Genomic DNA, 25,052 nt, shown 5'->3' with positions numbered 1-25,052 from the left:
TTTACAGTTTATGTTTATCATATGGATAATGGTACATTTACAAATAACAGCACTATCCTTCTAATCACCAATCCCCAAGGACATCTCTATCTGACAATGAGATTTCTTTACATTATTCTTTTTGGTTGACTGAACATATCGAATACGGAAATTGCATGTTCTGCAAGAAATCTGTATTAAGGCATATGTGTTTAAGGCTTTAAGGTAAGGTGAATTGACTTCAATGGTATAGATAATAGAGGTTAAGGTTTGAGGGTCAGCAAACCGAGCCTTACGTGCGTTACGGACATTGAGTAAATCGGATGAGATTAGGCGCAAAAGATAAACGTGTAAACCGCGATAACCAAGAAGCCACACAGTCATTTCCACCCCACAGACTCCACTAGTCACTCCAGTGTTGAGAAGCACCGCTCTAAGCGACGTGCTCACTGAGGAGAGCAGTATCGGCCGGCAAAGAGAATGCTCATGGACGGGTTATGTCGGATGAAGAAGAGGAAGGGGTGGTCCGCGATGAAGGACGCTGGCATAGACATGCGCATCATCATGATGGCAGCGGTGGCGGCAGCAGCCTCAGTTCCCTCCTCGTTGACCTCCACAAAAGCCTTGTGGACGACCTTGGACAGCACCAGGTCGTTGCCAGGAGCCATGCCTGTCACAGGAGAGAACATTTTAAAGAATTTAACAAGTGCTTCTAATTATATCGTGAATATATCTGATGTGATCCTGGCACACGTCCTACCAGAGAAGTCACACATTGCCCGGTCGAAGGCATCCACCATGCCCATGCTGACCAGGACGCTCTTCATGTCGTAGTTCTCCTCCATCTTGAAACGAGGCAGCCCCACCCGAATCTCCACTTCATTCATCATGTCTGCACGAGTCCACTCCACAAAGTTGTCATAGGTCAGCTCCTTCTCCAGCTGGGGGTGGATACACAACCCACTATTTGTTGACTATGTCTTGTGGGTCTCTTTAAGATAGCAAGTGTGTGTCTGTGTGTTCTACCTTCTCCAGACCCGTTGTACTGTCCTCTATCTGACTGGGCAAAAAGATGAGCATGCTGAGCTCCATTCCTTTGTAAGGCATCTCTAGGATCTGTGCAACAGAAGGTTTCAAATTTTACAGAAAATTCTACAAAGAGTTTATCGGATTACATGCAACAAAAGCAAAAACAAGCTTAACAATCGTTTAATTACAGTGACAGACAGTACGATGTACCTGGCAGTTGGCTTCTGGGATGTAGGTGAAGGGGAACTTGGATTTCTGGTGCATCATCTTCACTGACTTGGTCTCATTCTGAAAACAGGCAGAAAAATACACAAAGTAACTCCAATGGAGGTTTAGCCTTCGTCCACTGGTTGCAGGGATGTGGAAGAGTACTGCAGGGTGCGTCACTTCTGGGTGTGGTCACAGTGCAACAAACTTCAGTTTCGGTCAACTTCTGTTTAAAAATTACTTCTTGCGCAACAAGGTCAACGCGGGTCCTTTTATGGCATCATATTCTATCTCTCTGTTGAACTCTACATAGATGTGTCAAGTGACTCAAACTCTGATCTGGAAAAAACACACACTCATTTCTCCTGAAGTGTAGCAACCGGTGAGTAACGTGTAGTCATTGTGATAAACGCCCTCTCAAACTCTTGACTAATTTGCAATAGAAAAACGTCAAATTATATTTTAATTAAGTAATCAGATTCTTTCCACCTTCTTTCAGTGTCAGTTACTTTAATGTGTTGTTTGAGCAGCGTTACCTTGTTGATCCTAAACTTAACATCCTGTGTGGCACTCTCTTCAAACTTCTTGTTCCAGTTGCCTTTAAAGTAGATGGCATTGACCAGCACCAGTCTGGTGTATTCGTCCAGCAGACCCTCGGCCAGCAAGTCCTTAATTTTACCTGGAAAATCCAGAACGGGCACCAAGGTGAAGCAATGCAACGCACATGAAAGCACGTCTGCAGCCAGGTTTCTGTGTCTGTCGGCATGTACGACCCACCTTGAGTCTGCTCGTGCACCCACTTGTTGATGTTGAGCCTGGCCGCTTCTGAGCTGTTCACAAAGTCCACAGGCTCCAGCTCTGCCTTGTAGTGCTTCTGGGTGCCTCCCAAATAATCCTGGAATCATCAACGACACACAAGTCTGATCACCCAATAAAAAGAATCTCTTTGCTTAACTTTAGTTAGTGGTGGTTATTATGTACGTACGCTGGTGTACTGGCCACCCTTGCGTTCATTGTTCCTTCTTTCAAAGCCTAAAGACCTCATGTGTTCCTGTTATTTGCTGCATCCTGATATGTAAACAACACACACACCTTAACAAACTCGTAGGACTTCTCCCCGTAGAGTCTGTTAGCAACACTGAGGGCGTATGGAGCACCAGCCTTGTTGAGCTCGCTCAGCAGATGGGCAAAGCTAACGTGGACATCGTCCTGACAACCCTGGGTCTTCAAGCACTGTGGAAAAAGTACACAAGTGTTACAGCGATGCACTGAGCATGTGACAGACGACTGTGCTATAAACAGTGTGTTAAGTGAGGAGTTTGTGGGTTGCAGCTGCTTACCTCGATTCAAGTAAATTATTATTATTTAAAAAAATGTAAAACTTGAAAATATTAGAACAGAATATAAAAAACAGAAATATCACACTGAGGAGACTTGGATTTGCTAGGACTTTCTCATCACTTAATGGCTATGATCCATATTTGTCAAACAGTTAATTCCTATAAAATGAATGCTTTCAGTATTCTAGTACTCTCCACATACAATAAATATTGTATTGTAACACCGTCATTGCACAGCATCCCAGCAGACTGAAAATAGGGCAGAAGGCAAAAAGGGGCACCCCTTTAACACCTTTAACAGAGACTCAAGAGACCCCGTGGAAGTGAGAGGAAACTTCCATGTAAAGACGCCATCCCTCCACCACTGTTATTGACATGGTTATCTTCAGAAATACATGACCTTTGTTTGAAGTGACCTTTCACATTGTGGTTTTGCTAAGATAAAATAAATGCACACTCGGAATAAAGAAGCCACGGCTACATTCCTGTGTATTATGTAATAGTGTGGTTGAACACTCCCACTAAACCTTCAGTAAACTAACCTCAGTAAACCTGGGTGCCTCCCTTGCACTGTTGTTGTTGTTGTTTGTTTTGTTTTTTTCCCCCAAATTCAGCTCAAGCGAACAGCAAATGGGAGATCAGCAAGCAAAGCAGAGTGGAAACAAGCACAGGATACTGAACCACAAGCTCTTTGTCTCCGAGGATCCCCTCACCAGGTGACACCACCCTGTTAGTAAAACGCCCCTCAGTGAGTTTATGACTCCTCCGCTGCTGACTCTGTTACCCTCTTCTGCAGATGTGGTGGCAGTTTCATTGCGGCCTGCTGCTGCATCTGCATCTGCCCTGCTCCTGCATGCCGGGGCTCCTGTGCCGCAGTGAAGCGGAGGACCTACAATAGGGGTTCAGTTATGGTTTCATCTTAGCAGGCACGTGTGGGTAGATGTGGATGTGGGGGAATAACGGAAGATGGACCAAAAAAAGGATGGCGCGTCATACGGATCTAGAGAAGCGAGTACAATCCTTTCTTTTGTTTAGTAAAACCCTTTGTGCAGTTTTAAACTGAACACCTGTTGGCAAGCTGGCTCATGACTAAGTTGGAAGAAACAAGTTCACACAACTGTAAGTTTATGGTAACTTATTGCTAAATTCAACTCATGCGCAGTCATATGTCACTGTCACTTCGGCTTGTGTTATGTACACACACTCACTCGCCCACTTACTCCATTACTCACTAAGCATAGTTGCACAAACAGTCAGCCCCTATACAAAGAACAGGACAGAGCTCCTGGCATTGCACAGTGATCATTGAATAAAAGGCATTTTTCCAGCTTTGTCAATAACCCGGAAATAACCCCAGTGTCATTGTATCAAAAGAACCAAAAAAACAAAGTACTGAGAACAGTCACAATTATGTGCCACCACGTTAACTCAAGCCCTCAATAATGAAGATCTCCAAGCAATCTTCTACAATATTATCATTTTAAATGACTGGAAGGAATGTGGCGGACGTTGGGTGAAGCCCGGCCCCACCCACATACTCACTGTTCCACCCGTCATCAGGGAGTGTCTCTGCTTTAGTAATTCTTCAGAAAAAAGTGGGTTTATTCTTCTGCTGTTACCTCTGCTGTACAAGCTGACAGTGTGTGAGTTCTTTTAATCTCCTCCTGGGGTACTCCAAAAGCATATAGTCAGGCATAATTATTTTGATGTCTCAGAACCATGAAATAGACAATATATTTTAAAGGATTTTTTCAAAGGAACTCTAGACTTAACATTCAACAGCTGCTGTACCTACATTGTTTATGGGGTGATTCTAAGAGTTAAAGCAGTTGCGGCTATTCATTTTCAGATTCTGAATAGTTTGGTTATTTAATTAATTTGAATTAACATTTGGGACTGCACATATTCTTCCAGTTGGCATCCGTCCAGTGACTCAACGTACAAAACCCAGTAAAGCTAGACAGGTGTGTCTGCTGCACATGACATAGTAATGGGAACTGATAATGTGTACGGATTACTCTTTTATCTTTATTGCCCTTACAATCCATTATTATGTTTCACGTTGCCATAGGAACACAATAAAGAGCCACCCCCCACAAAACCTGAACAGAACAGATCGTTGTCATCTTTGCTTACGCTAAAAACCAGTGTGGCCCTCTGCCCTTCATTCCAGTAAAACATATCCCACTATATTCAGAATTGCTTGAAATGGTCCCAGAGGGGATCCGGGTTGACTCTATGTGGGTTTTAGAAGACACAGTTTGTGGTGGTGATTTGGTGGAGAGCATTTCGTGGTGTGAAACGTGCAGCCTCATGTCCACAAAACGGACAAACCAACGAGGCCCCGCAAAATCATGCTGAGCCAGGTGCAACCCCCTTCAAAGACGTTAATGTTAATGTTTTACTTTTCTCAAGGATTGTGTGTGTGTGTGTGTGTGTTAGACCTCACTGTCTTGCAAAGACAGGTCAAAGTTTTCTATCAGAAAACCCTGTAATCTGGATGTACATTTATGTGTCTGAATTGTCTCGTGATTTTAACATTACTGGTACATTAAAAAAACATGTGCCAATGACAATGTAACCCAAACACAGGCCTTTTTCCTGCAATGCAACAATGTGGTGGTGAAAATCCAACACGGTGATGAACCAGATCCGCTGACTTTCAATGAACTTTGAATGCATGCATGAATAAACAAATCCGGATGGATGTGTTTACGTTCTGATCTGATTATAGATCTGAAACCGTTGGAACGGTTCATATTCCCACAATGTGTTGGTGTGTGCGTGCTCTACCTCGGACATCTGCTTGGCTGTGTTGCCCTTGGCCCCCAGCATCACCATAGCCAGGGCTGAGGAGATGCTGAAGGGGGAGTAGAAGACATTTGCAGTCTTGTCGGAGTCTCCAAACTTTTTGAGCAAAGCCAGAGAGAAGGTGGTGTTGGCCTTGGACAGAGGAGTGGGTGATGCCATTGTCTCTGCAAGGAAGGGAGGCAGTAGCAATCATTACTGCCTTACTAACAGCAGATTCTCTTAAAATGTTTAAACATTCCTTTGTCACCAAAGAAAAAGTGATGTGTTTATTTATAACTGAAGAGGATTTAGGAATGATTTGCATTGCCGGCGGCATCTACAGAGATTTATCACCAGATTGTAAATATATTTAGAAAATAGCATCATGTATTCTAGAAAGTATTTCGATATGTGGTGTTTAGTCAATATAAAAACAAAACATTATGAGTTCTAGAAAGCATTACACTTATTATCACTCGTGGATGACAAAGAGTAACTAACGTTACATTTATTATAGATATTTATATATATATTTATAACAACATATCCTTGCAATAACTTCATTCTTATGGCATTCAGCTGGGTTAAATGTTTGTACGAAGACCATGGCCATTCTCGTCTGAACTCACTTGAACAAACGAGTATAACTACTTACTATGAGTACACCAACTGTAAATACACTACATGTATAAGGTACATCCCGCTGTTTGAATTTGAATGAGAGTCATCCTCTACTTACTACCGACGACTTTGCTTGTAGTCCTCAGACGTGAATAGTGTGTCCGTCACAGGAAAACTTCTGTTTCAGCCGCCGCTTTTATTATTTACACTGACCCGCCCCTGAAATGACACACGAGCTTCCGCCTTCACGTCGAGGATAGTTAAAATATGACGAGTTACGTCGTCAAGCACATGCGCAGTGAAATCTGGTCTGATGTTGGTGCAGTGCGTCCAATGGTGCGTCCTTTTAATACTAGTGCCATCTGACGTCACTGCCCCAGCTACACTGCGCATGCGTTACAGTCAGGGACGTGTCCCACCCTGCAAGGCCCTGGGATGTTTTACGGAAGTCATTCGGAGAAAGTAGTTTTTAAAATGAGATTGCGGGTAATTCAATTAAAAACAAAAATCTATTGCATTAGCCTAACCCTATCACTAGTGGAAGAAATCCTATCTTACAAAATGACTGTATTGCATTATGCTGCATATTAGTAATGATGTGTGCGTTCAAAAGATGAGACAGTAAATGATACATGATGATATTTTCTTACTCAATTACAGGCAAGAACATTTTAAATGTTTTTTTAAAATCATTTTAACCTGGCTGAGCATTTATATGGAGAGATGGACAGAGACTTAAGCAACACTGTTATATTCCACCAGATGGAGCTCACCTGAAGATTTTTAGTGAGATGATTGCAAGGGGAGGGCTCATTGATTTCTTTTGTCCCTTATGACCCATATGTGTTCTACCCAGCTGTTGTAGTCTTGAAGTGTGTCCTGTAAATTCAAAAAACATTTTGTAGCCTTTTGTAAAACAATGATTTATGAGATAAAGACAGCACTAGTACAGCAGTACTGGTTAGTACTATTTTAGGATCCGCCGACAGAAAATGTCTAACAATCTTCCTTTGATCATTGTGACTCTGGATAACATATACACACTACATGATGTACACAATGACTGGTACACACAATACACAAGCAAGGAAAATAACTGAATGCCTTGAATGTCAAACTCTCAAGTTCTCTAATCAGTGGGGACATTAGACTGTTGTATTTTATCTTATTTTACTTACATTTTCAACATTAGTGTACAGCTATACATGTTATTGTGGTGCGGTCAGTGGCGGAACTCATTGACAACTCCTCTTGAGAGTTATTCAAGGTATCCTGCCCCCCCCGAACCTAGATATTTGTTAGTGTCTCTATGCTACCATTGATTAGAACTAAAAGGTGCTACACCCCTGCAAAAAAAAACCCTGCAAAACCAACAGGACACTTTCCATTTTGTGATGAATGAATGAGAGGATGGATGGAGTGTGGAGATACAGTGTGGATTTCTAACAGAATCGGCACGTAAAATACATCCAAGCAAAATATATTTTAAAAAAATAACATTTGAGCTTCCATATGCCTTTTATTCAATAGATTGAACACACAGTAATTTCCATTCAAAGGCTTTCTTTCCAAATTTTAAGTGTTAATATATAAGTAATATAGAACATCACAGAGTAGTGATTCTCCATTGGCTCTCATCGTCAAGTGGTATGGGGTCGGAGCCCTTTACAGGTCTGTGTTCAGGGGCCCTTTGTCTCACACTCTGTCCATGTTTGCAGGGCCCACAGCGGCGCTCACTCGGGGGAGCAGTATCGGCCGTTAAAGAGGGCGGTCCCGGTGCGGTTGTGTCGGATGAAGAAGAGGAAGGGGTGGTCTGCGATGAATGTTTCAGGAATCATTCCTCTAAGGTTTGTGGAAGCAAAAGTGGAAGCGGCAGCCTCAGTTCCCTCTTCGTTGACCTCCACGAACGCCTTGTGGATGACTTGTGACAGCGACATGGTGCTTTCTGGGGATATGCCTGTGAGCAGAGAGAGAAACCCCTGCTTGATCAACATTATAGTTCTGCATGTTTTTGTTGCACTTGTAGTTTATTTCAAGTACAACATTTTAAGCGTCGCTCTTTTGTTTTGTTCGTCGAAGATATGTTATGAAGTTAAAATAATGATGCAGATTATTTATGGTGTGTTTCTCACCGGAAAAGTCACTGTTTGTGAAAGCGTCCTTCATGCCCATGCTGATCAGAACATCCTTCAAATGATACGACTCCTCCATCTTGAAGCGAGGAACCATCACCTCAATATCACGTTGAGCCATCTTGTCTGGACCAGTCCATTCCACAAATTTCTCATAGGTCAGCTCTTTCTCCAGCTAGTATGGATGCAATATGAATTATTAATCACCCCTTTTTAAAATTGTGCATTGATTTTTGTGTGTGTGTGTCCTACCGTCTCCAAGCCTGTTGTGCCGTCCTCTGTCTCGTCGGGCAGGAAGATGAGCATGCTTATCTCCTTCCCTTCATAAGGCAGCTCTAGGATCTGTCCAAATGATGTTTTTCCAATATAATGATTAGTTACAGGAATAAACAGTACAATTTAAACAAATGAAAGAGTGTAACCATTGACAAACTGTGGTAAATCTGTTCCCAATATTTTCTTGAGATCCTTTCTCCAATCATCAGCATATCAGATTGCGTAGCACATAAATAGACGTGGCCACAACCATGTTAGAAAACAAGGACAATACCTTGACGTTGGCCTCAGGAATGAAGGTGAAAGGGAATTCACTGGTTTGGCACATCATCTTCACCGACTTGGTGTCATTCTGTCATTCAAGGAAAGCAGCAAACAACTGTCAACTGTGGGAATGGGTATCTTTATGATTTCATTGTTTCTTCTTTAACTCTTAGTTGTACTCTTTATTGGTAAAAAATCTTTATTCATACTCCAATTGTTTTTTTCAGAACTAAATCATTTCTTTAAAATATATATAGATTCACATTTTTAAATATGGATGAAAAAGTTTCCCCACACTGCGGGTTACCTTGTTAATTCGGAACTCAGCATCCACAGTAGAAGCCTCTTCGAACTTTTGGTCCCAGTTGCCTTTGAAGTAGATGGCATTGACCAGGACCAGCATGGTGCTGGCGTTCACTACACCATCACCCAGCAAGTCCTGGATTTTTCCTGGTGAGTAAATATGTCATTATTAAGACAGAGAAACAGACACAGGTACTCGCAATGTTTTCTTCCTAATTTCAGGGAAGTTTTATTTAATTTTCCACCACAACATTTAAATGTATTAACACTACTTTAACACTATATTTATATTTTAATTTATAATCAGGAAGAAAATAATTACTTTGAGAGAAAGAGACATTTTCAAATTTAAGTTGAAAGATAGTAGACTTGGTTCGCTCAACTCGTACATTATTTTTTATAGGATGTGGAGGGCCTGGAAAAGGGCCTTACAGATCCCAATGTGGGCGTGCACAGATCAGTCTGAGTGAGATCTACCTTGCGTCTGCTTCTCCACCCAGCTATTGATGAGGAGCCTGCTGTCATTTACTTTGCATTTGAAGTCCACAGACTCTAACTCAGCTTTGTAGTGCTTTTTGGTTTGTGATAGAAAATCCTGGAAGCAAAAAAACAAACATTTGCAACCCACCTTAACCAATCCACAAAAAAAGCCCTCATTAAGTATGACTTTGGAATTGATTCTTTGCTAAGCCCCGCCCCAGAGAACCAACTAGCCAACCAGGGCTTAGCAGCAGCCAGCCACGCCTACTAACCACGAGAAGCAAGGATCCAGCTAACTAGGAATTCAACCTGCACATTTAATGGATAATGAATAAATACTGAGCTAAACAGGCTCACAAACACACCTCAACAAACTTGTAGGTCTGCTCCCCATACAGCCTGTTGGCAAGGCTGAGGGCAAATGGAGTGTCCTTCTTGTTGAGCTCACTCAGCAGTTTGGAAAAGCTAGCGTGGACATCGTCTTCATTGTCCTCAGGTTTCAGGCACTGTAAACAGCCAGAGAAGAACTGCGTGTTACAAAGGCACATTGATCCAGTGATGGATGCAAGACAACTTGGTATTATGTTAATATGGCGCATTGATCTCGTGGTCAGCTTACCTCCTAAATAATGACAATAGAAACCATCATCACTGGTGGAGTACATGCTCACTACTGTTTTGGCAATTAAAAAGAACAACAACGTGTGCCAGTATGAGATGCTTCCCAGTAAAAAGGATATAGAGTGAATGATTTTGGTGTTGTTGTTTACAGTAATTTGAATAACTTTTGACAAATCCTCCCAAAACCCAAGTTTTCAGAAGCGTCTATGAGACCCACAGCAGCTTTTTGGTAGTGAAATGATTTGTTGTTGTTGTATGTTGTTTTACACTGTCCTCTTCCTAGTGGACCAATTATAATTTTAAGATGAAGAGTAACTTTTGCTTTGTCAAGGCATTATATTCATCGTCATCTTTTCCTATAAAGGCTTGTTGTGCTTTTTAAATATGCGCAGTAGCCTTTCAACTTCCAAAGTATGTTTCAAAAGATGCAGCATGATAAACATTGGCGAGCGAAGCCGTGAGAAATGAAATGTGAACACCAAAATCTGCCTGATCGTTAATAACGCCTTTCATTTTGGCTTTTCGATCACCTTGACCAGATACTGGGGCAGTCTGCTTCTCTGCTGTATCTGCGTCCGCAACTGCCTCCTCGTCTGCATCTGGGACTGCATCTGGGACTGCATTGGTGTCTGCGTCGGTGTCTGCGTCGGTGTCTGCGTCTCCGTTTCCGACTGCGTTTGCGTCAGTTCTCCCCCCCCCTGCTTCGGTTGCTCTGCCTGCTTCGGTTGCTCTGCCTCAGTGAAGCAAAGGACCTGGAGGAGCAAATGGCAGTTTCTCTCATCAGTATAGGATGACTGTATAATGTGTGTGTGTGTGTGTGTGTGTGTGTGTGTGTGCGTGCATGGGTTTGTAGGGGAGGGTAAACGCATATTACGCAAACATAAATGAACGTCAGTTCTCAAAGTGAAAAAAAACTCTATCCCATGAGCCCAATTACTTTACTGCCATTCAGCATCTATTTAGTGGAAAATTGTTTCTTTGTTATAAGTTTTAATGACCATGACCATGTTTGTGGTCTATAACACAAATGAACTTGTGAGGTGGAACAGATCCCGGCTGACGCTGTGAGACAGAATGATTAATCCACACATGTCCAAACACTTTCTCCTGCCACACCCCACTGTGCAACACTGTGAGGACAGAAAATCTGACCAAAGCCATGTCATCTTCACACATTGTTGCATTGCGTTGAGGTTTAAGCACAAATGTCATAGTTTAACCACAACATTCACATCCTGCATACACGTTTAACCTAGGTATTACTGATGGTGCTCTTTTCTTTAACCAAGTGAGAAGCCTTTTACGAGTAAAATTCCATCATCCCTTCATCCTCGGGCGGCATTAGGGTGTGGTGGTTAGCACACACACGCCTCGCAGCATGAAGGTCATAGGGTTTGAACCCGCCCCGAGATCTCTCTGTGGAGTTTGCATGTTCTCCCCGTACCTGTGCTGATAACCTCTGGGTACTCTCCGGGTACTTTGGCTCCCTCCCACAGGGGTGTGACTCTACAATTCCCTGTAGGCCCTCTGCGCCTCTCCAAATATAAACATCAATGACTTGTCATTCCGTTGATTATATGTTTCATATTCTGGAAACACTAGTCTGGAGAAGGGCTTTGAGTTGTCCAATCCCCCTGAAGTGTTCACATCGTACCACGTAAAAGTAGCATATTCATTCATAAATGTTTGCACAGTAGAAGAACAAAGGCTTTAACCTGAGACTGAGTCAGTCTTCTTGCACCCTCAGTAATCTCACTTCAGAGTCACAGTATTTTCTCTTGATACGTTTTTGATTAGATGCCTAAGATAGCGCATACTGCAAGCTTTAGAGATTTTAATAGATAAAAACCCTCTCGAGAACCTTTGGGATGCTAACATCAGAGATATTTCATCCCTTCATCGCTCTCATTACAGCAGAATTAAGTGAAAGTTACAATATTTCACAAATCGTGTGGTTTTTAGAGGCACCTATCCCATCAGCCCAATTGGCTCACTGCCATTCAGCATCTATTTAATGTTAATAGTTGAAAAAAACGAAATGACTTTGCTGATCATGTCTGTGATCTCGAACACAAAGGAGTGGTCTCCTCTTCCTGTAATCTGAGGCAGAGCAGAACAGATCCCGGCTGACGCTGGGAGACAGAATGATTAATCCACACATGTCCAAACACTTTCTCCTGCCACACCCCACTGTGCTACACAGTGAGGTCAAAGTTTTCCATCAAAAGATTCGGCCCAAACCATGTCATGTCATGGAAGATTCTGGAAGATGTTTTTCATTAAGTAACACAAAAAGAAAATGCGCTCGCATGACAACGTCGATATCCAAACCCACACCTCACCACACCTTTCTCCTTTGCTGCAATAATGTAGTTGCGAAATTCCAACACTCTGACGAACCAGATCCGCTGACTTGCGATGGATTTTGAATGCATACTTTTACAAAGGCTTCCAGCTGGGTGTGTTAACGTGAGAACTTAACATTTTCAACCGTTCTTGTGTGTGTGTGTGTGTGTCTGAGTGTGTGAATACATACGCTACCTCTGACATCTGCTTGGCTGTGTTGCCCTTGGCCCCCAGCATCACCATAGCCAGGGCTGAGGAGATGCTGAAGGGCGAGTAGAAGACATTCGCTGTCTTGCCATCATCTCTCAGCTTCTTCAGCAAGGCCAAGGAGAAGGTGGTGTTGGCTTTGGATGCCTTGGATGAGGTGGATGTCTCCATTGTGTCTGAAACAGAGCAGCGTGTTACTCATCGGGTTGTCAATTGTTTTAAATGCCTTTGTCTGTTGTCAGGCGCTTTTTCATGTGGATGCTCAGGTGCCGCATTACTGGAGTAAAACGCAAACAGCTTCTGTATACCTTTAAAAATATTTGTATTGGTATTTATTTTACAACTTAGCAGCATGCACCACAACACAAACCCTTCACCAGACACACAAAGCCCCATTCTTCCTTTACCATGCTTTTTACTCACCGATAATTCTGTCCAATGTCACCACACCCAGTAGAAATCACAGATATTGCTTATTACTGCACTGACAGCTGTAGAAACCAGGTGAAATATGCAAGAATCAAGATCTATTCCTGAAGCAGGTTTTTTCTTTTTCTATCACTCGAAAAAAAATAAACAGACAACAAGGCACATCCTGTACTTACAGACAGACTCTTCTTCGGGGCAAAGAAGGATCAAGAATGTTTCAGCGAGACACCGTCAGGCCACGCCCCATTGCCCTCTATTGGCTTGCCGCCACTGAATCACACCCATCGATGGCATCATCCCAATGGGTGTGCTTTGTAAGAGTCTGCCAACACAGCCATTTAACCATAATAGAATGACCACCTTGACATTGAAAGCCAGTTATGTTGCAGTTTTACGTCCCAGTCCGTCCAAAATGTCATTGTTCCATTAATTTTATACTACGTGATATGTGTGAATATGTGTGTTAGTATTTGGAATTCTGGAACAAGAGATGCAGAGCTTTCAAGAATAGTGCAGACATAAAGTTGTATTGACCTTTGACCAACAAAATGTAAATAGTTCTGCACTTTTTATCTATAGTCTATGGTTCCTTCTTCAGTACGGGGGGATTTTGTGCCAAATTTAATTTTTTAATTTCCCCCTTGTTGTCCTTCGAATGTCATGTAATGAGAAGGGACCAGACTGAAATGATGACAGGCATCAAAGGTCATTGATAGACATGGTGAAGTCTACGCTGTACAAAGCAATAATCTTCAGAAACAGCACAATAGAAAACGTTAACTCATTTCTAATCATCTGCACTGTGAATAATGAAATGCAGAACTCAAAATGGATTTACATAAAGCTTATGTTTAACATATTTGTGTTCAGAGCAGATACGTCCTACCAATGCAGATGCTGATTTCGTGGCTTCAAAAAAATGACATTTAAATTGTTCTCGGTTAGTGGATGGCAAAGTAAAGTAAAATGTCTAAAATGCCACTTGAGTCTGAGAAGCAGACTAAAGGGGGACATTATTTGGCATCATTGACAGAGATCGGAAACACATAAGGCCTTGAATTGAATACATACAGTATATTTGAAAAGTGAAAAGTGAAAAACTAAAATACATATTTAATTTAAAACCACAAATAAAAAGTATACTTCACGGAAACATATTTTTCATTAGCTTCATTTAATTTTGAAAAGATTTTTAGTTTATGTTTTTTTAAAATTGCCCTAGATTTGGCTCCATTATGTATCAATATAACTTGTTAAATCAGTCGGTAGGATTTGTGGATTTGACCTACCCTGGTGATCACTCAATTCCACCCATTAGAAGTTTTCCTAGAAAATGACAACTTTTTTGCAACTTTTTTGCACACATGACACATGCCTTGTGCTGCAGCGCCCCCACGTGGGCGTCTCCACGCACTACAACTACCGGTCTGCATTCAAGCGGGCTAACATGAGCAGCACGGGGAGGAGAACAGCAACACAACAATCATACGTCGGGCTTTGTGTGTACAAATAAATGGTTTCCTGAAGGAGACGACTGGCTTCCCGGTAAGCGGCTATTGTTGTCATCCTGCGTCACCTTAGTTTAGACGGCCCCGTCCTAGCTTAGCAGCTAACTGGAGGCTAACACGATAGCCTTGGATCCCAAGTGCTTCCTAAACCATGTAAGGTTCAGCGTTGCTCTGGGTTATTGTCGCAATGCCTTCTTGAAAAAAGACAACCTTTTTAATTAACTAATGGGAATTTTTTCTACACATTCGGCATGCAACTAATATGACAAGCAGCTCTTATTTTGACCAAATTGTAGTAAACCTACTTTGTTTGGATCGAGGTGAATGGTAAGCCATTATAACTAGCAAACGATAGCTGCATCTGTTCCAGCTGTTTTAATTGGCGGTTACTTCCTATACAGTATTTAATAACTTACGTTACATCACTTTGGTTAACTGTAACCTGTAAGTCTTGGCCATTGTTGTCACCAGTTACGCACGAACCAGGGCGACGTTACACTCACGAACGTGACATGGACATTAAAATGACGTCATCTACCGCTGTGGGGGTTAACTTGGATCGTTAGCCTTGTCTTGGAAACACGTGACCGAAGAGCGTAACGCGAGTCCCGTTGTCTCTCGTCCAAGCACCAAAGCAATCTCAAGAGATGATCTGACTCACTTTAACTACCAACGGATCTTTGAAGGCCTTCTCCATCACGAATTTTCCAAATATTGCACAAATCCTAAATTATGAATGGCATGTGGCTCGTGTCAATAATTAATAATCTGCCTTTACAGGCGGGCGCCCTTTCTTAAGGATTCTGCTTGCTGACCTATTATGCGACAGGGATGCAGGTTTAAGGGAAATCTGTAGATCCATCATTGCAGCCTGGACGCATATAGACAATTTTGATGAATTAGGATTATTCTCTTCCTTTTTTGTACAGCATCCTCAGAGTTGTGCTTGGCCGCCCCCCCCCCCCCAGAGTGAGCCATATTCATCTTTCACTTCACTTCATCATTGCACAGCACCACTGAAGCGAGGCGAGGTCGCCTGAGGAGCCTTGTTAAGAGCCGCGTTGAGCCTTGCGCTGGCGGGGCTGAGGGACGAAGCCCAGGAAGATGGCGTCACCTTTTGTGCCTGTCCCCGTGCCGTTGGACAGAGCCTCGTCGGCAGGTAGCGGCAAGCTCAGGCGGCCTCAGCGAGCTTCGTCACTCGGCAGCGTGTCCGGCACGTTGGCCGGGGAGGACCACGGAAGGGGATGCGGAGGCTCGGTATCCCGGCGGCAATCGAGAGGCAGTCGGAGCAGGACGCCGCCCCCCCTCCTCGGGCCCAGGGCGCTGGCCACGGTTAACGGGACTCTGGGACCCTCCGTAGAATACTCCAGCTGCCCGCGCTCCATTTCGGATCCTGCTGGGAGCCAGCAGGGTGAGGAGAGGCCCATTACCCCCACAGTGCTGGGGTATGAGGTCATGGAGGAGAGGGCCAAGTTCACGGTATGAAAGCAGGAAAAACAGAAGTAGGCTTGTTGTGAAGAGCACGTTACATTTAGCCTATATTCACGTAGATCAAAGGCTAGGGGCTATTTTGTGTCTTTAAGTTTTGTCTCGTCTCTGCTGCAGGTGTTCAAGGTCCTGGTCAAGAAGACTCCAGATGAGAGCTGGGTGGTTTTTAGAAGGTACACAGACTTCTCCAGACTCAACGACAAGGTGTGTTTGGTTGTGTTGTGATGTGTGCATTTCTTTTGTACACTTTTGTATGCAAAGTAAGGGCAGTCCCATATACTGGACCTATTTGGAGCTTTATTGAGTGATCAACTGCTTGTGGACAATGTTTTTAAACCATCAAATAATTGCTTCCAGCATGCTTTCTTTTGTTTTTGAGTGAAGTGTGGAAGTGATTAAAGCTTCACAAAGAAGCCTTCTGTTCCCAAATAGCCGGAAAGGCCCGAGCCAACTAGGGAACAAGTCTCTCGTGGTTTCGGGATGGATCGTTTTGTCACAGAATACAAAAAGGGGGGCAGTAGAATGGGATGTGAAGCCATGTGATAATACTGTATGAAAAAATGATTAGCCGACAACAGAAAAAAAGATGACGCTAAAAAGCAAGCAAAACATATTTTATAGGCATGTCAAATTCGGAATAATTGTATAACTGAAATGCAGTGTTTCAATTAAACGGGGCAAAGAGAGTGGAAACACAGTCGTTTTGAGCAGGAAGTTAAAGGGTTGGCGGGTGTTCACGCAATAACGTTTTCAACCTGCAGCCCATCCTTCACGCTTTGCTCGTGAAGTCGTTTGGACCTAACCCAACATTCTTTTACCGTACATTCGTGCACATGGCTCAGGCTACCACGGGAAGGCACAAACATGCACATTTGGACCCACCGCATGCCGAGCCATCTGACACGAGGGCCTCTTCTCATTAGGCAAGGTTAACTCCGAGGGCTCCAGACCGAATTGTGCACCTGGGCCTCTCGGAATTAACTCCGAGAAGCAATATGTTCACGTCAAACATCGCACCTTCACACCGAGAAGTACTTTAAGACGTTGTGTGGTTTCTCCCACCAGGACCGTATCTAAGAAGCAGGCGATCAAAAGAGGCAATGGATGTCTTTCTTTCTCGGCTCCCCCAGACTGAGGGAACCGTTTTGCGAGCAGCTGCTAATGTAGTTTAGCGGAGGGTTCTCCAGAAGCATTGACGCGTGTTGCCGCTCGGTCGTGCCGGTTAGAATTTGGTGGTCAGTGTGACCTCGCAGAACCTGTTTTTGTTGTAACCCATATGGTAATTATGGCCATTTCACAAAAAAGACTAAATAATTGCGACTAGACTGGTTGGTGGAGGCTGTCACCTTGTCCTTTGTTATCTTATTAGTTGGTCTAAACTCATGCATTCAATAATAATGATGTATAAATGTGCATTATTCGAATTGAATGTTATCCTTTGTTCTCGTTTTTTTCGTCAGCTTTCATCATTATCGATCACACAAGATGCACAAGAAATGAATTACAAATCCGGCGTTAACTATTACAATTACACAAAAAATAGCATTTTCTAAGTGGAGTTGTCAAACTGTAGAGCCAATCAGCTCTTTGTTCCGGCAAGTAAGACGCAAATCTGACCAACGTGCCTCGGGCGGCAATCGATTCTGCTCAGGACCAAGTGGCTCATGTCCTATTTGACTGAAAAGTGTTATTTGCCTATCTGTTATGTGTCTAAGAGGTCATTCCATGTGTGTCTTACAGCTGAAGGAGATGTTCCCGGGCTTCCGCCTCTCGCTTCCTCCCAAGCGGTGGTTCAAAGACAACTACGACAGCAACTTCCTCGAAGACAGACAGTTGGGACTAAAGACTTTTTTGCAAAACCTGGTGGCACACAAGGACATCGCCAACTGGTATGTGACCCGACGATGCAGAGAGACTTTTAGTTTAAACTGTGATCATCTGACAATTGATAATCCTGTATATATTTTGTTTTCTTATTTTTATTTTGTGTACTGAGCACCTTGGTCTGTTCATTAACATGACACACACTCATTCATGTCACCTCATTTGTTCCCCTTGACAGTCTGGCAGTGAGAGAGTTTCTGTGTCTGGACGATCCTCCGGGGCCTTTTGATAGCCTGGAGGAGAGCAGAGTAAGTGTGCATACGCGTGGGTGTCTATGCTACTATCGGGTCCTTTTTTTGGAAGAGGTGCTTTGCTTTTCAAAAATCTTTTAATGTCCTGCCATATTCATCTCTGCTGTCAGCAGTGTTTTCATTGTTTAAGCCATTAGCACTGACCTATCACCAATTTCTTCATCCCTCTGTCACTGAGATTGATTTCTCTTTTCCTTTGAGTGTATCTTAAAGTTGCATTAAATACCAAGCATTCTATACCTTTCACATAAAGAAATGTAAAGTCAGTGCCAAACTTCAGGTTCCCTATGGAGATTTTAAGCAATTCAAATGATACCCAGACCTACATCTTCCAGGGATATCATATGAAGTGAACATCAACCTGTGTTGTCAACCTGACACCAGGCAACACTTTCAATTTTAAATTTAAAGTGGCTTTACATGAAAGTAGACCCTGCCCTTGTGAGGTGAACATGCATGGAGAAACGTTCTTCCACTCTCCTCCATTGCTTGTCCGGATTGGCCCGATCCTTGTTCTTACTGCGGGTCCATATTTTCAGTTGTCTTTTTACTTCTGTCCAGGCGTTCTGTGAGACTCTGGAGGAGAGCAACTATCGCCTTCAAAAGGAGCTGCTCGAGAAGCAGAAAGAGATCACCTCCCTGAAAAGGAGGTTGCAGGAGAGGGAGAAGGCCATTCTGCTCCTGGAGAAGCAAATCAAGTCAGTGGATGTAGTACACACACGTACGACACAAGAATATAATCGAATCCGGGGTTGCACCAAAAAATGAGTTGTACAAACAAGCGACGAACGTGTGGTTCACACCACGTGCTGCTTGTTAGGCAGAGCAAGGCGGTCATTATAGGTTTTAAAATGGCATTGTATGAACTAAGTCTAATTAAAACCTGTCTCTGTCCCTCCCAGCAGCGAGGGCGTGAGCCCCGAGGCGCTGCGTGCCCTGTCCGCTCCGGGCAGCGACAGCAGTGCAGATGTGGAGTCGCCCGCTGCCGAGGCGGATCAGGATGTGCTGGACGACACTGGGTAATGGATCCACACCACACGCAGCAGTGAATGTGATTCATGAGTGAGCTCCACCGGTGTAGAGACCAAACACCGCTCACACAGCCTCATTCCTCCTTTCACTTGTGTTCTCCTTACATGACTGGATGCTTTCAAGTGTGCTCTCCTCCATTTGACATGCACAGTGATTATGATGACTGATGCATTAGCGTGAGTCACTTTCTGGTGAATTCTACTGTTGCACTTTAGATTCTTGGCGTTGTGACCACCGTTAATGGAATTCTGGAAGTAAAGGGATTATGCCATGGCAACCACAGAAAGCACTTGATGTCAGACAGATGGTGGATGTGTTGAATTTTTTACAAACAAAGCAACATGGTAAATGAAAGCAGAGGGAAAATCTGGAGGCTTCTTACTTAAAATGAAGTAAAGCATTTGTGGACAAACGGGTGGAACTCCCGTTGGTTAAATAATATCACGGCATATTGACCACCATAGTGAGCTTGATAGGCCCCTTAAGCCGTGTAAACTTTTCTTGCTACAGTTTCTGCTACAGAATCAAATTACATGACGAAATAGGCACAAGAAGGCCGATGCCAAAGTAGTAATGGAGATAATACAAGCAAATACTACAATTAAAACCCCTGATGAAAAATGTAGTTATTGCAATACAGTATAAGTCTCCAAACTTATTGAAGTACTCTAATCTGAGAATACTGCTGTTAAACATTCAAATCTACTTGTCAATTTCATGCTAAAATGATTACGCTAATCCAATCACAATTCTTTTGATTCATTACTTACTATAAACCTGTTTTTCTTTTGCACTGCATTGATTTATTAACCCTCACTACAGATCCATTGTAATGCACTACAACGGTTAATTTGTACTTGTATTACCCTTTGACAGCATATCAAATGGCTATTGTTATAACTATTGATATCCCCCCATGATTTGCTGGATCTTGGGTTGAGTTATATAACTGGCTTTAAGTGTCATAAAATGCATAAACCAAAGTGTCCTTTAATTCATTTCAGGCCCAAATGACAGCCCAACTTTTTCATGTGGTGGATAAACACACCTCTGATCTGTGCCTTTTTTAAATAAATAATTCATTTTCATTTACCTTTGCAAAGTTATCATTGAATTCTTTTAAGTGAAAATATGATAAGTACATTCTTTTTTTTTATCATAATCACACACGTTCATTTGTTTTTGAAAAAATATTGTGTTTTTTTTTTCACCCTCTTCACATTTCACAACAGTGCTTCGCCAATCGGCAAAAAGATTAACTTTTGAGGTAGTTTACGCTGAACAGCAGCTCCGGCTAACGCCACAAGGACATGCGGCCCTGTCGTGTTCTTCGTCTCCGGCTCCTACAACCCTCTGTCCACTAGAATGTCCGTGCCCTTTTTCCGCGGTATCAGGATGTGAAAGCAAAGGTTTCTATTGTTTTCCCAACTCGTCTTAATGTCGTGCTCATTAGCATTAGTTAAGTTCGTAATATAGACAGTGATTATACAGTATATGTCTTTTGATTGCTTGGAGTCAAGTTTGGGATCAGTTCACTTTCAGTGCACCTAAGATCTCATCCTCTCTTTACACAAAGTCAAATCACCTGAAAGAGAAATGTATCACCTTGTATGTGGTTGTCCCAATCCATGTTCATGCTTAATGTACTCAATTCAAGCGTTTCATTCCTGGCTGTGGGCTGTACTGACAGAGAAAGCCGCCTTCCCTTTGTATCAGGGGTCACCAACCACGGGGCCACTGGCTGCCGGGCCGTCATTTGACTTTTTATATAATATAAAAATGACTGTATTCTTTAAAAAGGTTGCGGACCCCTCCTCTATATGCTCCATCATGCACACACTCGTACTCAACCTACTCTTCTCGAAATAAGAAGAAGATAACTGTCTGGTCTCAGCAGCTCAGGTTCTGGCCGTTTAATCCCCACTTCAGCAGCAGTCTCAGACTCTGTCTGCAATATTTCTTCAGTTTTCAAATCTGTCCCGAATCAATACAACCAATTCATCAAAAACGTTTTGTCCATAACGTCCTCTGCACTCACATGGACTTTTTTGAAACCGCAGACTCGGGCGTCTGGGTCAGAATAACGAGTGATTTATTGCATCAACTGACTACACCGATCAACACAGTTTCGTCATTCACGTGTTTCAAAATGTCCCTTTTTAACTACGTTCAGCTTGTGGACACGGACCCCCCTTTTTAAATGATTAACCTGAAAACAATGTGCTCCCATCCGTGGCCTGTACCGAACGTACCGCAGTGTTCTGTGCTGTGCTTCAGAACGAGTAGGGTAGACTCCTACAGATTGAATCCCTTTTAATCAACACTTGGCCCATTACAAGTGCACAGCATCTGGATGTTCTCATCTTGTGTGTTTTGGGATGCTAGGAGCTGTGGAGAGAAATGCAAAAAAAAAAAATATGGCGAAACACCATGCAGATAGAGCTTGTTCCAAAACAAGGGTGGATTTGAGGTTTGGCTTCTATCCGCTCGTCCACAAACCCCACCTGGCAAATCCTTCACCCCCTGCCTTTTGAATCAGAAAACGTAATCTATCGCACTAAATCTTCAATGGCTGCTAGTAAGTGTGTGGAGTCGTGGACATCTCCCATGGAATGAAGGCCGCGGGTCAACCCGGATTCATAACGCGTAACAACATGTGTGCGTCTCTAAGTGAGGCCATGTTTGCGTTTGCTCCTCTCCCGTAGTCTCCCTCTTCCTCTGTCTGGCTTCCTGTTGTCCGAGGTGTACTTCCCTCACGTTGCATCGCGTTTGATTTGAGTCGGTCGGTTGCTGAATGTGTTTTCCCTCTGCTGTGACCTTCCGATCCCTAGAGGCCGATGCGAGGTCCAACCGGACGGACCCTCTGCCTGCTGGTGCGGTCCGCCGCTCAGCACTTCTCCTCCGGTCGTTGAGGTGGCTCCGCCTTACCACCAGAAGCTGGGACAAAACCAGTAAACACTGGTCGCTCTCTTCTCCTCTTCCTGACATATCCTCCTTCCCCCTTTGCCACTATGTTAAACTGCTATTTTATAGCCTCTGTTTGTTTTCCAGGCCTCATTCCTTCATCCCACCTAAACTCGCAATTTCCCCTTGCACTTGACACATTGTTCCTGCTTTTTCGCCTTTTAAAGGATCTTAAAGGATGAATCTGAAGCAGCATTTGTCTAAAGATCAGTGTATGTGTTAAAAGGGAACCGTTTCTCTACTTCACCCATCTTCATCACAACAACTTTAGGACTTCCTGAAGGCTTCAAACCACAAGATATGAACTAATATCTTGCATTACATGGCTGCATGTATTCAAACCTCAGGCAAAGTTGTGTGTAGCAGCTGCCAGTCTGAATCAACTTGATCCTCTGGTCACGAAACCAAAAAGAAAAAATAACACACTTTAAGAAATTCACAGTCATGACAATCTTCAGAAAACCTGAAGCATCGTCTCATCTGAGTATTCTGGATCATCAGTTGTGACGAGAGGCCCTCCTCTCCAAGCAGCAAAACAAATGAAAGAAGGAAAAAAAAGCGGTCAGGATATCCACGCACCAGGTGGGTGTCACAAAGGATTCCTTAGCTTTATGTCAGCACTGCTTTGTACTGCCATCGACTCACATTAAGGCTACGGACTGACCTTTAGATACTTCCCTTGGTTTTCACTGTCAGTTAGCGTCTAAAAACCTTGACTGTGCCATAGAAGAGTTGTGGTAAACCAGAGTCCTGTGAGAGACCGTACATGAAAAATCTGTAATGTATTCGGTTGAGAGAAAGCCAAGGAAATGTGGTCTGTTGTTGCTTTTAGAACAACGTGATGGACTCTAAAATGTCATCCCTCTGACACAAGCATCCTAATGCGACCGTTTGAGACGCTGCTTGTCTGTGAGTCCATGTATATTTACAACACTAAACCTCTTCTGTTCATACTAGACTGCAGTCTGGACTCGTATCAGTTTCCTCAAAGACAACCTGGATGTCGTAACGTCATCGAGGGATCAGTTCAACCATTAAACATCAATGGTACTGTGGCCATGCACATAGTTTCGGTCATATCTGCTCAAGATTTACAATTGTTTTTAATTTCTAGATGTTCTACCTTAATGTTTATTACAAAGTTTAAACTGAAGGCTGAGCCGGCTCCATGTTGGCAGTTCCTGCCTCTATCTCGATGCAATTTAGGTCGATGGAATTTTTGTTTTTGGTGCTTAAACTACTGGGGGATAAAACTCCACAGATTATCCACAGACACGACAGTCATTAGTGTAACCACCGTCTACCAGAGAGCGTAATCCCTCTTGATCGGCCCATCTAAGGGTAACTGTGACCTCGCATGCACCTTTAGAACCAAAATCATCTGCAATGCTAGAAGGAATATTTTGTATCCTTTTCTTGGGTTGATAATCACAAGGAACTAGCAAGACTATGCTTGAATTAAAACACAGACGCACACCGCGAGCGGTTACGCCAGCGTGTTGAAATGGTGTGATGTTCATCCCAGTCGGCTGGTCGACATAATGTGCGTGTCAGGTGGGGGGATTTTGGCTCTTTTATAGCCAAACGGGTGTGGGTGAAAGAAAAGGCTGACCCGGGCATCACTACCAGCCTGAGAGGTACCCGGCCTACACGTCATGCCCAAAAGCCATATCGTATCCACTGAGTGGTTTCACCATTGGCTTTTCACTCATTGATGATGACGGCTTAATGAGGCACGAACAAACACAGATCTATTGAATCGTCTCTGACTCGACCTGGCAGAAGGTCCTTTGATGCACTTTATGGACGAATGGCAACCCATAATGCTTGCTATGATTTGGTTGTTACTGCTTCATTTGTGTGAGACAGAAACGTGCCTCTTCACCCGCTGAATCTGTGTGGATTCCCAACTAGATCTAATGGGTCAATATGAGACAAATGTATATGAGTTTTGTTCATGTATTGTTTTTCTGTAAATTCCCGTCACGCGTATTTCTAAGTGCCTTGATCATTTTTCACACAACTTTTAATGCGTTTAAATAGCTTTATAGGTTTTTTCGGAACATGAGATGATTGTTCCTCTTTTGAAAGACCCTCATGTGTATGTTATTGCTTGGAATAGACTGACTTGTTTTTGTCATGTTTCTTGATTTTATATGCAGTCTTAGTTACATATAAACCCACCACAGTAGCACTACGAAAGACTAAAATGAATAACATTCTGTGTTGATATCCTGGATTTAAAGGGGGTCCTTCACTGAGAAGTCGGGCCTGAAATGAATACTCTGGCCACCAGAATATGTTATAGCAGAGATGTTTATTAGGAGAAATATATTATTTACCCACAATGAAACACAGAATGATTACATGTATGTTTTTTTTGTTCTGCTTTTGTCAGTTTCCATGAAATCGGTTTGGTAGTTTGTGCTTGGGTGAAATAAACAGTCAGGTGTGATAAGTGATGTGGGCTTATAGTTACTGCCAGGCCCATTTTAGAAGGTGACTGTCAAAAATGTAATAAATTCTTGTCACGGAAATTTTATCTTTTTTTAACAAAATCTTTTCTCTATCCATCAGAGGCACTGTAGGGTTTTTGACATGTTTATGTGAATTGTATTTGTACAATTGCAACAACAGGAGCAATAAAAAATACGTCTGAATGGCTCAGAAGGTTGAACTCGAGAAAAAACACAAAATAACTGTCATCTCACATTATTAATGCTCTGTACTTTGCCGTAAGCTCGTAGATGTTCCACCAAAACCTGCAGAAAGACCAATAGACTCACAACTTGGTAAGTGCCATGTCACTGGCTGCAGGTCAGGTCTTTTGAGTGGACTCTAAGCTGATTGCTGGCCACCTCTTAATCCCTGGCCTTTTTTACAGACTAAATGGAAGAACTT

At 43.0% G+C, this 25,052-nt stretch overlaps 3 protein-coding genes across 7 annotated transcripts; 1 reads left to right on the top strand and 2 right to left on the bottom strand.

The window, feature by feature from the left end:
* Nucleotides 1-6,277, bottom strand: serpinb1l3 (serpin peptidase inhibitor, clade B (ovalbumin), member 1, like 3). 2 transcript variants are annotated; one of them, XM_037456010.2, is made up of 10 exons: nucleotides 6,085-6,277; nucleotides 5,349-5,530; nucleotides 3,340-3,444; nucleotides 2,308-2,448; nucleotides 1,993-2,110; nucleotides 1,752-1,894; nucleotides 1,219-1,296; nucleotides 1,006-1,095; nucleotides 740-920; nucleotides 1-649 (listed from the first exon to the last, which is right to left on the bottom strand). In XM_037456010.2, exons 2-10 carry the CDS (start codon nucleotides 5,523-5,525, stop codon nucleotides 426-428), a joined length of 1,257 nt encoding a protein of 418 aa, XP_037311907.2. In that variant the 5' UTR covers nucleotides 5,526-5,530; nucleotides 6,085-6,277; the 3' UTR covers nucleotides 1-425. The 2 variants fall into 2 exon arrangements, with proteins under 2 accessions (XP_037311907.2, XP_037311908.2); XM_037456011.2 differs by lacking the exon at nucleotides 3,340-3,444 and having other exon boundaries at nucleotides 6,085-6,275.
* A 643-nt stretch (nucleotides 6,278-6,920) lies between these two features.
* On the bottom strand, nucleotides 6,921-15,313 carry LOC119198619 (leukocyte elastase inhibitor-like). 2 transcript variants are annotated; one of them, XM_037456004.2, is made up of 12 exons: nucleotides 14,949-15,313; nucleotides 13,201-13,346; nucleotides 13,019-13,086; nucleotides 12,584-12,771; nucleotides 10,573-10,794; nucleotides 9,787-9,927; nucleotides 9,419-9,536; nucleotides 8,946-9,088; nucleotides 8,649-8,726; nucleotides 8,351-8,440; nucleotides 8,099-8,273; nucleotides 6,921-7,923 (listed from the first exon to the last, which is right to left on the bottom strand). In XM_037456004.2, the coding sequence occupies exons 4-12, from the start codon at nucleotides 12,764-12,766 to the stop codon at nucleotides 7,700-7,702; spliced, it is 1,374 nt and encodes a 457-aa protein (XP_037311901.2). In that variant the 5' UTR covers nucleotides 12,767-12,771; nucleotides 13,019-13,086; nucleotides 13,201-13,346; nucleotides 14,949-15,313; the 3' UTR covers nucleotides 6,921-7,699. The 2 variants fall into 2 exon arrangements, with proteins under 2 accessions (XP_037311901.2, XP_037311899.2); XM_037456002.2 differs by lacking the exons at nucleotides 13,201-13,346; nucleotides 14,949-15,313 and having other exon boundaries at nucleotides 6,922-7,923; nucleotides 13,019-13,194.
* Nucleotides 14,437-24,688, top strand: snx16 (sorting nexin 16). 3 transcript variants are annotated; one of them, XM_037456022.2, is made up of 8 exons: nucleotides 14,437-14,569; nucleotides 15,544-16,011; nucleotides 16,138-16,224; nucleotides 17,761-17,909; nucleotides 18,083-18,152; nucleotides 18,717-18,853; nucleotides 19,058-19,174; nucleotides 22,019-24,688. In XM_037456022.2, the coding sequence occupies exons 2-8, from the start codon at nucleotides 15,637-15,639 to the stop codon at nucleotides 22,140-22,142; spliced, it is 1,059 nt and encodes a 352-aa protein (XP_037311919.2). In that variant the 5' UTR covers nucleotides 14,437-14,569; nucleotides 15,544-15,636; the 3' UTR covers nucleotides 22,143-24,688. The 3 variants fall into 3 exon arrangements, with proteins under 3 accessions (XP_037311919.2, XP_037311920.2, XP_037311918.2); XM_037456023.2 differs by having other exon boundaries at nucleotides 15,462-16,011; nucleotides 19,061-19,174; XM_037456021.2 differs by having other exon boundaries at nucleotides 15,462-16,011.
* Nucleotides 24,689-25,052: the final 364 nt, after the last annotated feature.

The sequence above is a fragment of the Pungitius pungitius genome, chromosome 19 (assembly GCF_949316345.1).
Source record: "Pungitius pungitius chromosome 19, fPunPun2.1, whole genome shotgun sequence".
In the NCBI taxonomy this organism is placed as follows: domain Eukaryota; kingdom Metazoa; phylum Chordata; class Actinopteri; order Perciformes; family Gasterosteidae; genus Pungitius; species Pungitius pungitius.
Note: the sequence above shows the minus strand (reverse complement) of the source record. Positions and strands in the feature narration are given on the sequence as shown.

Excerpts from the sequence above, each read along its gene's own strand:
- serpinb1l3 (XM_037456010.2), bottom strand. The coding sequence starts at position 5,525 with ATGGCATCACCCACTCCTCTGTCCAAGGCCAACACCACCTTCTCTCTG. Across the intron at positions 1,895-1,992 it reads GGTGCACGAGCAGACTCAAG|GTAAAATTAAGGACTTGCTG; the intron begins GTGGGTCGTACA and ends TGGATTTTCCAG. Across the intron at positions 921-1,005 it reads GTACAACGGGTCTGGAGAAG|CTGGAGAAGGAGCTGACCTA; the intron begins GTAGAACACACA and ends ATCCACCCCCAG.
- LOC119198619 (XM_037456004.2), bottom strand. The coding sequence starts at position 12,766 with ATGGAGACATCCACCTCATCCAAGGCATCCAAAGCCAACACCACCTTC. Across the intron at positions 10,795-12,583 it reads CAGCCAAGCAGATGTCAGAG|GTCCTTTGCTTCACTGAGGC; the intron begins GTAGCGTATGTA and ends TTGCTCCTCCAG. Across the intron at positions 7,924-8,098 it reads CACAAACAGTGACTTTTCCG|GCATATCCCCAGAAAGCACC; the intron begins GTGAGAAACACA and ends CTCTGCTCACAG.
- snx16 (XM_037456022.2), top strand. The coding sequence starts at position 15,637 with ATGGCGTCACCTTTTGTGCCTGTCCCCGTGCCGTTGGACAGAGCCTCG. Across the intron at positions 18,153-18,716 it reads ATAGCCTGGAGGAGAGCAGA|GCGTTCTGTGAGACTCTGGA; the intron begins GTAAGTGTGCAT and ends ACTTCTGTCCAG. Across the intron at positions 19,175-22,018 it reads GATGTGCTGGACGACACTGG|AGGCCGATGCGAGGTCCAAC; the intron begins GTAATGGATCCA and ends TCCGATCCCTAG.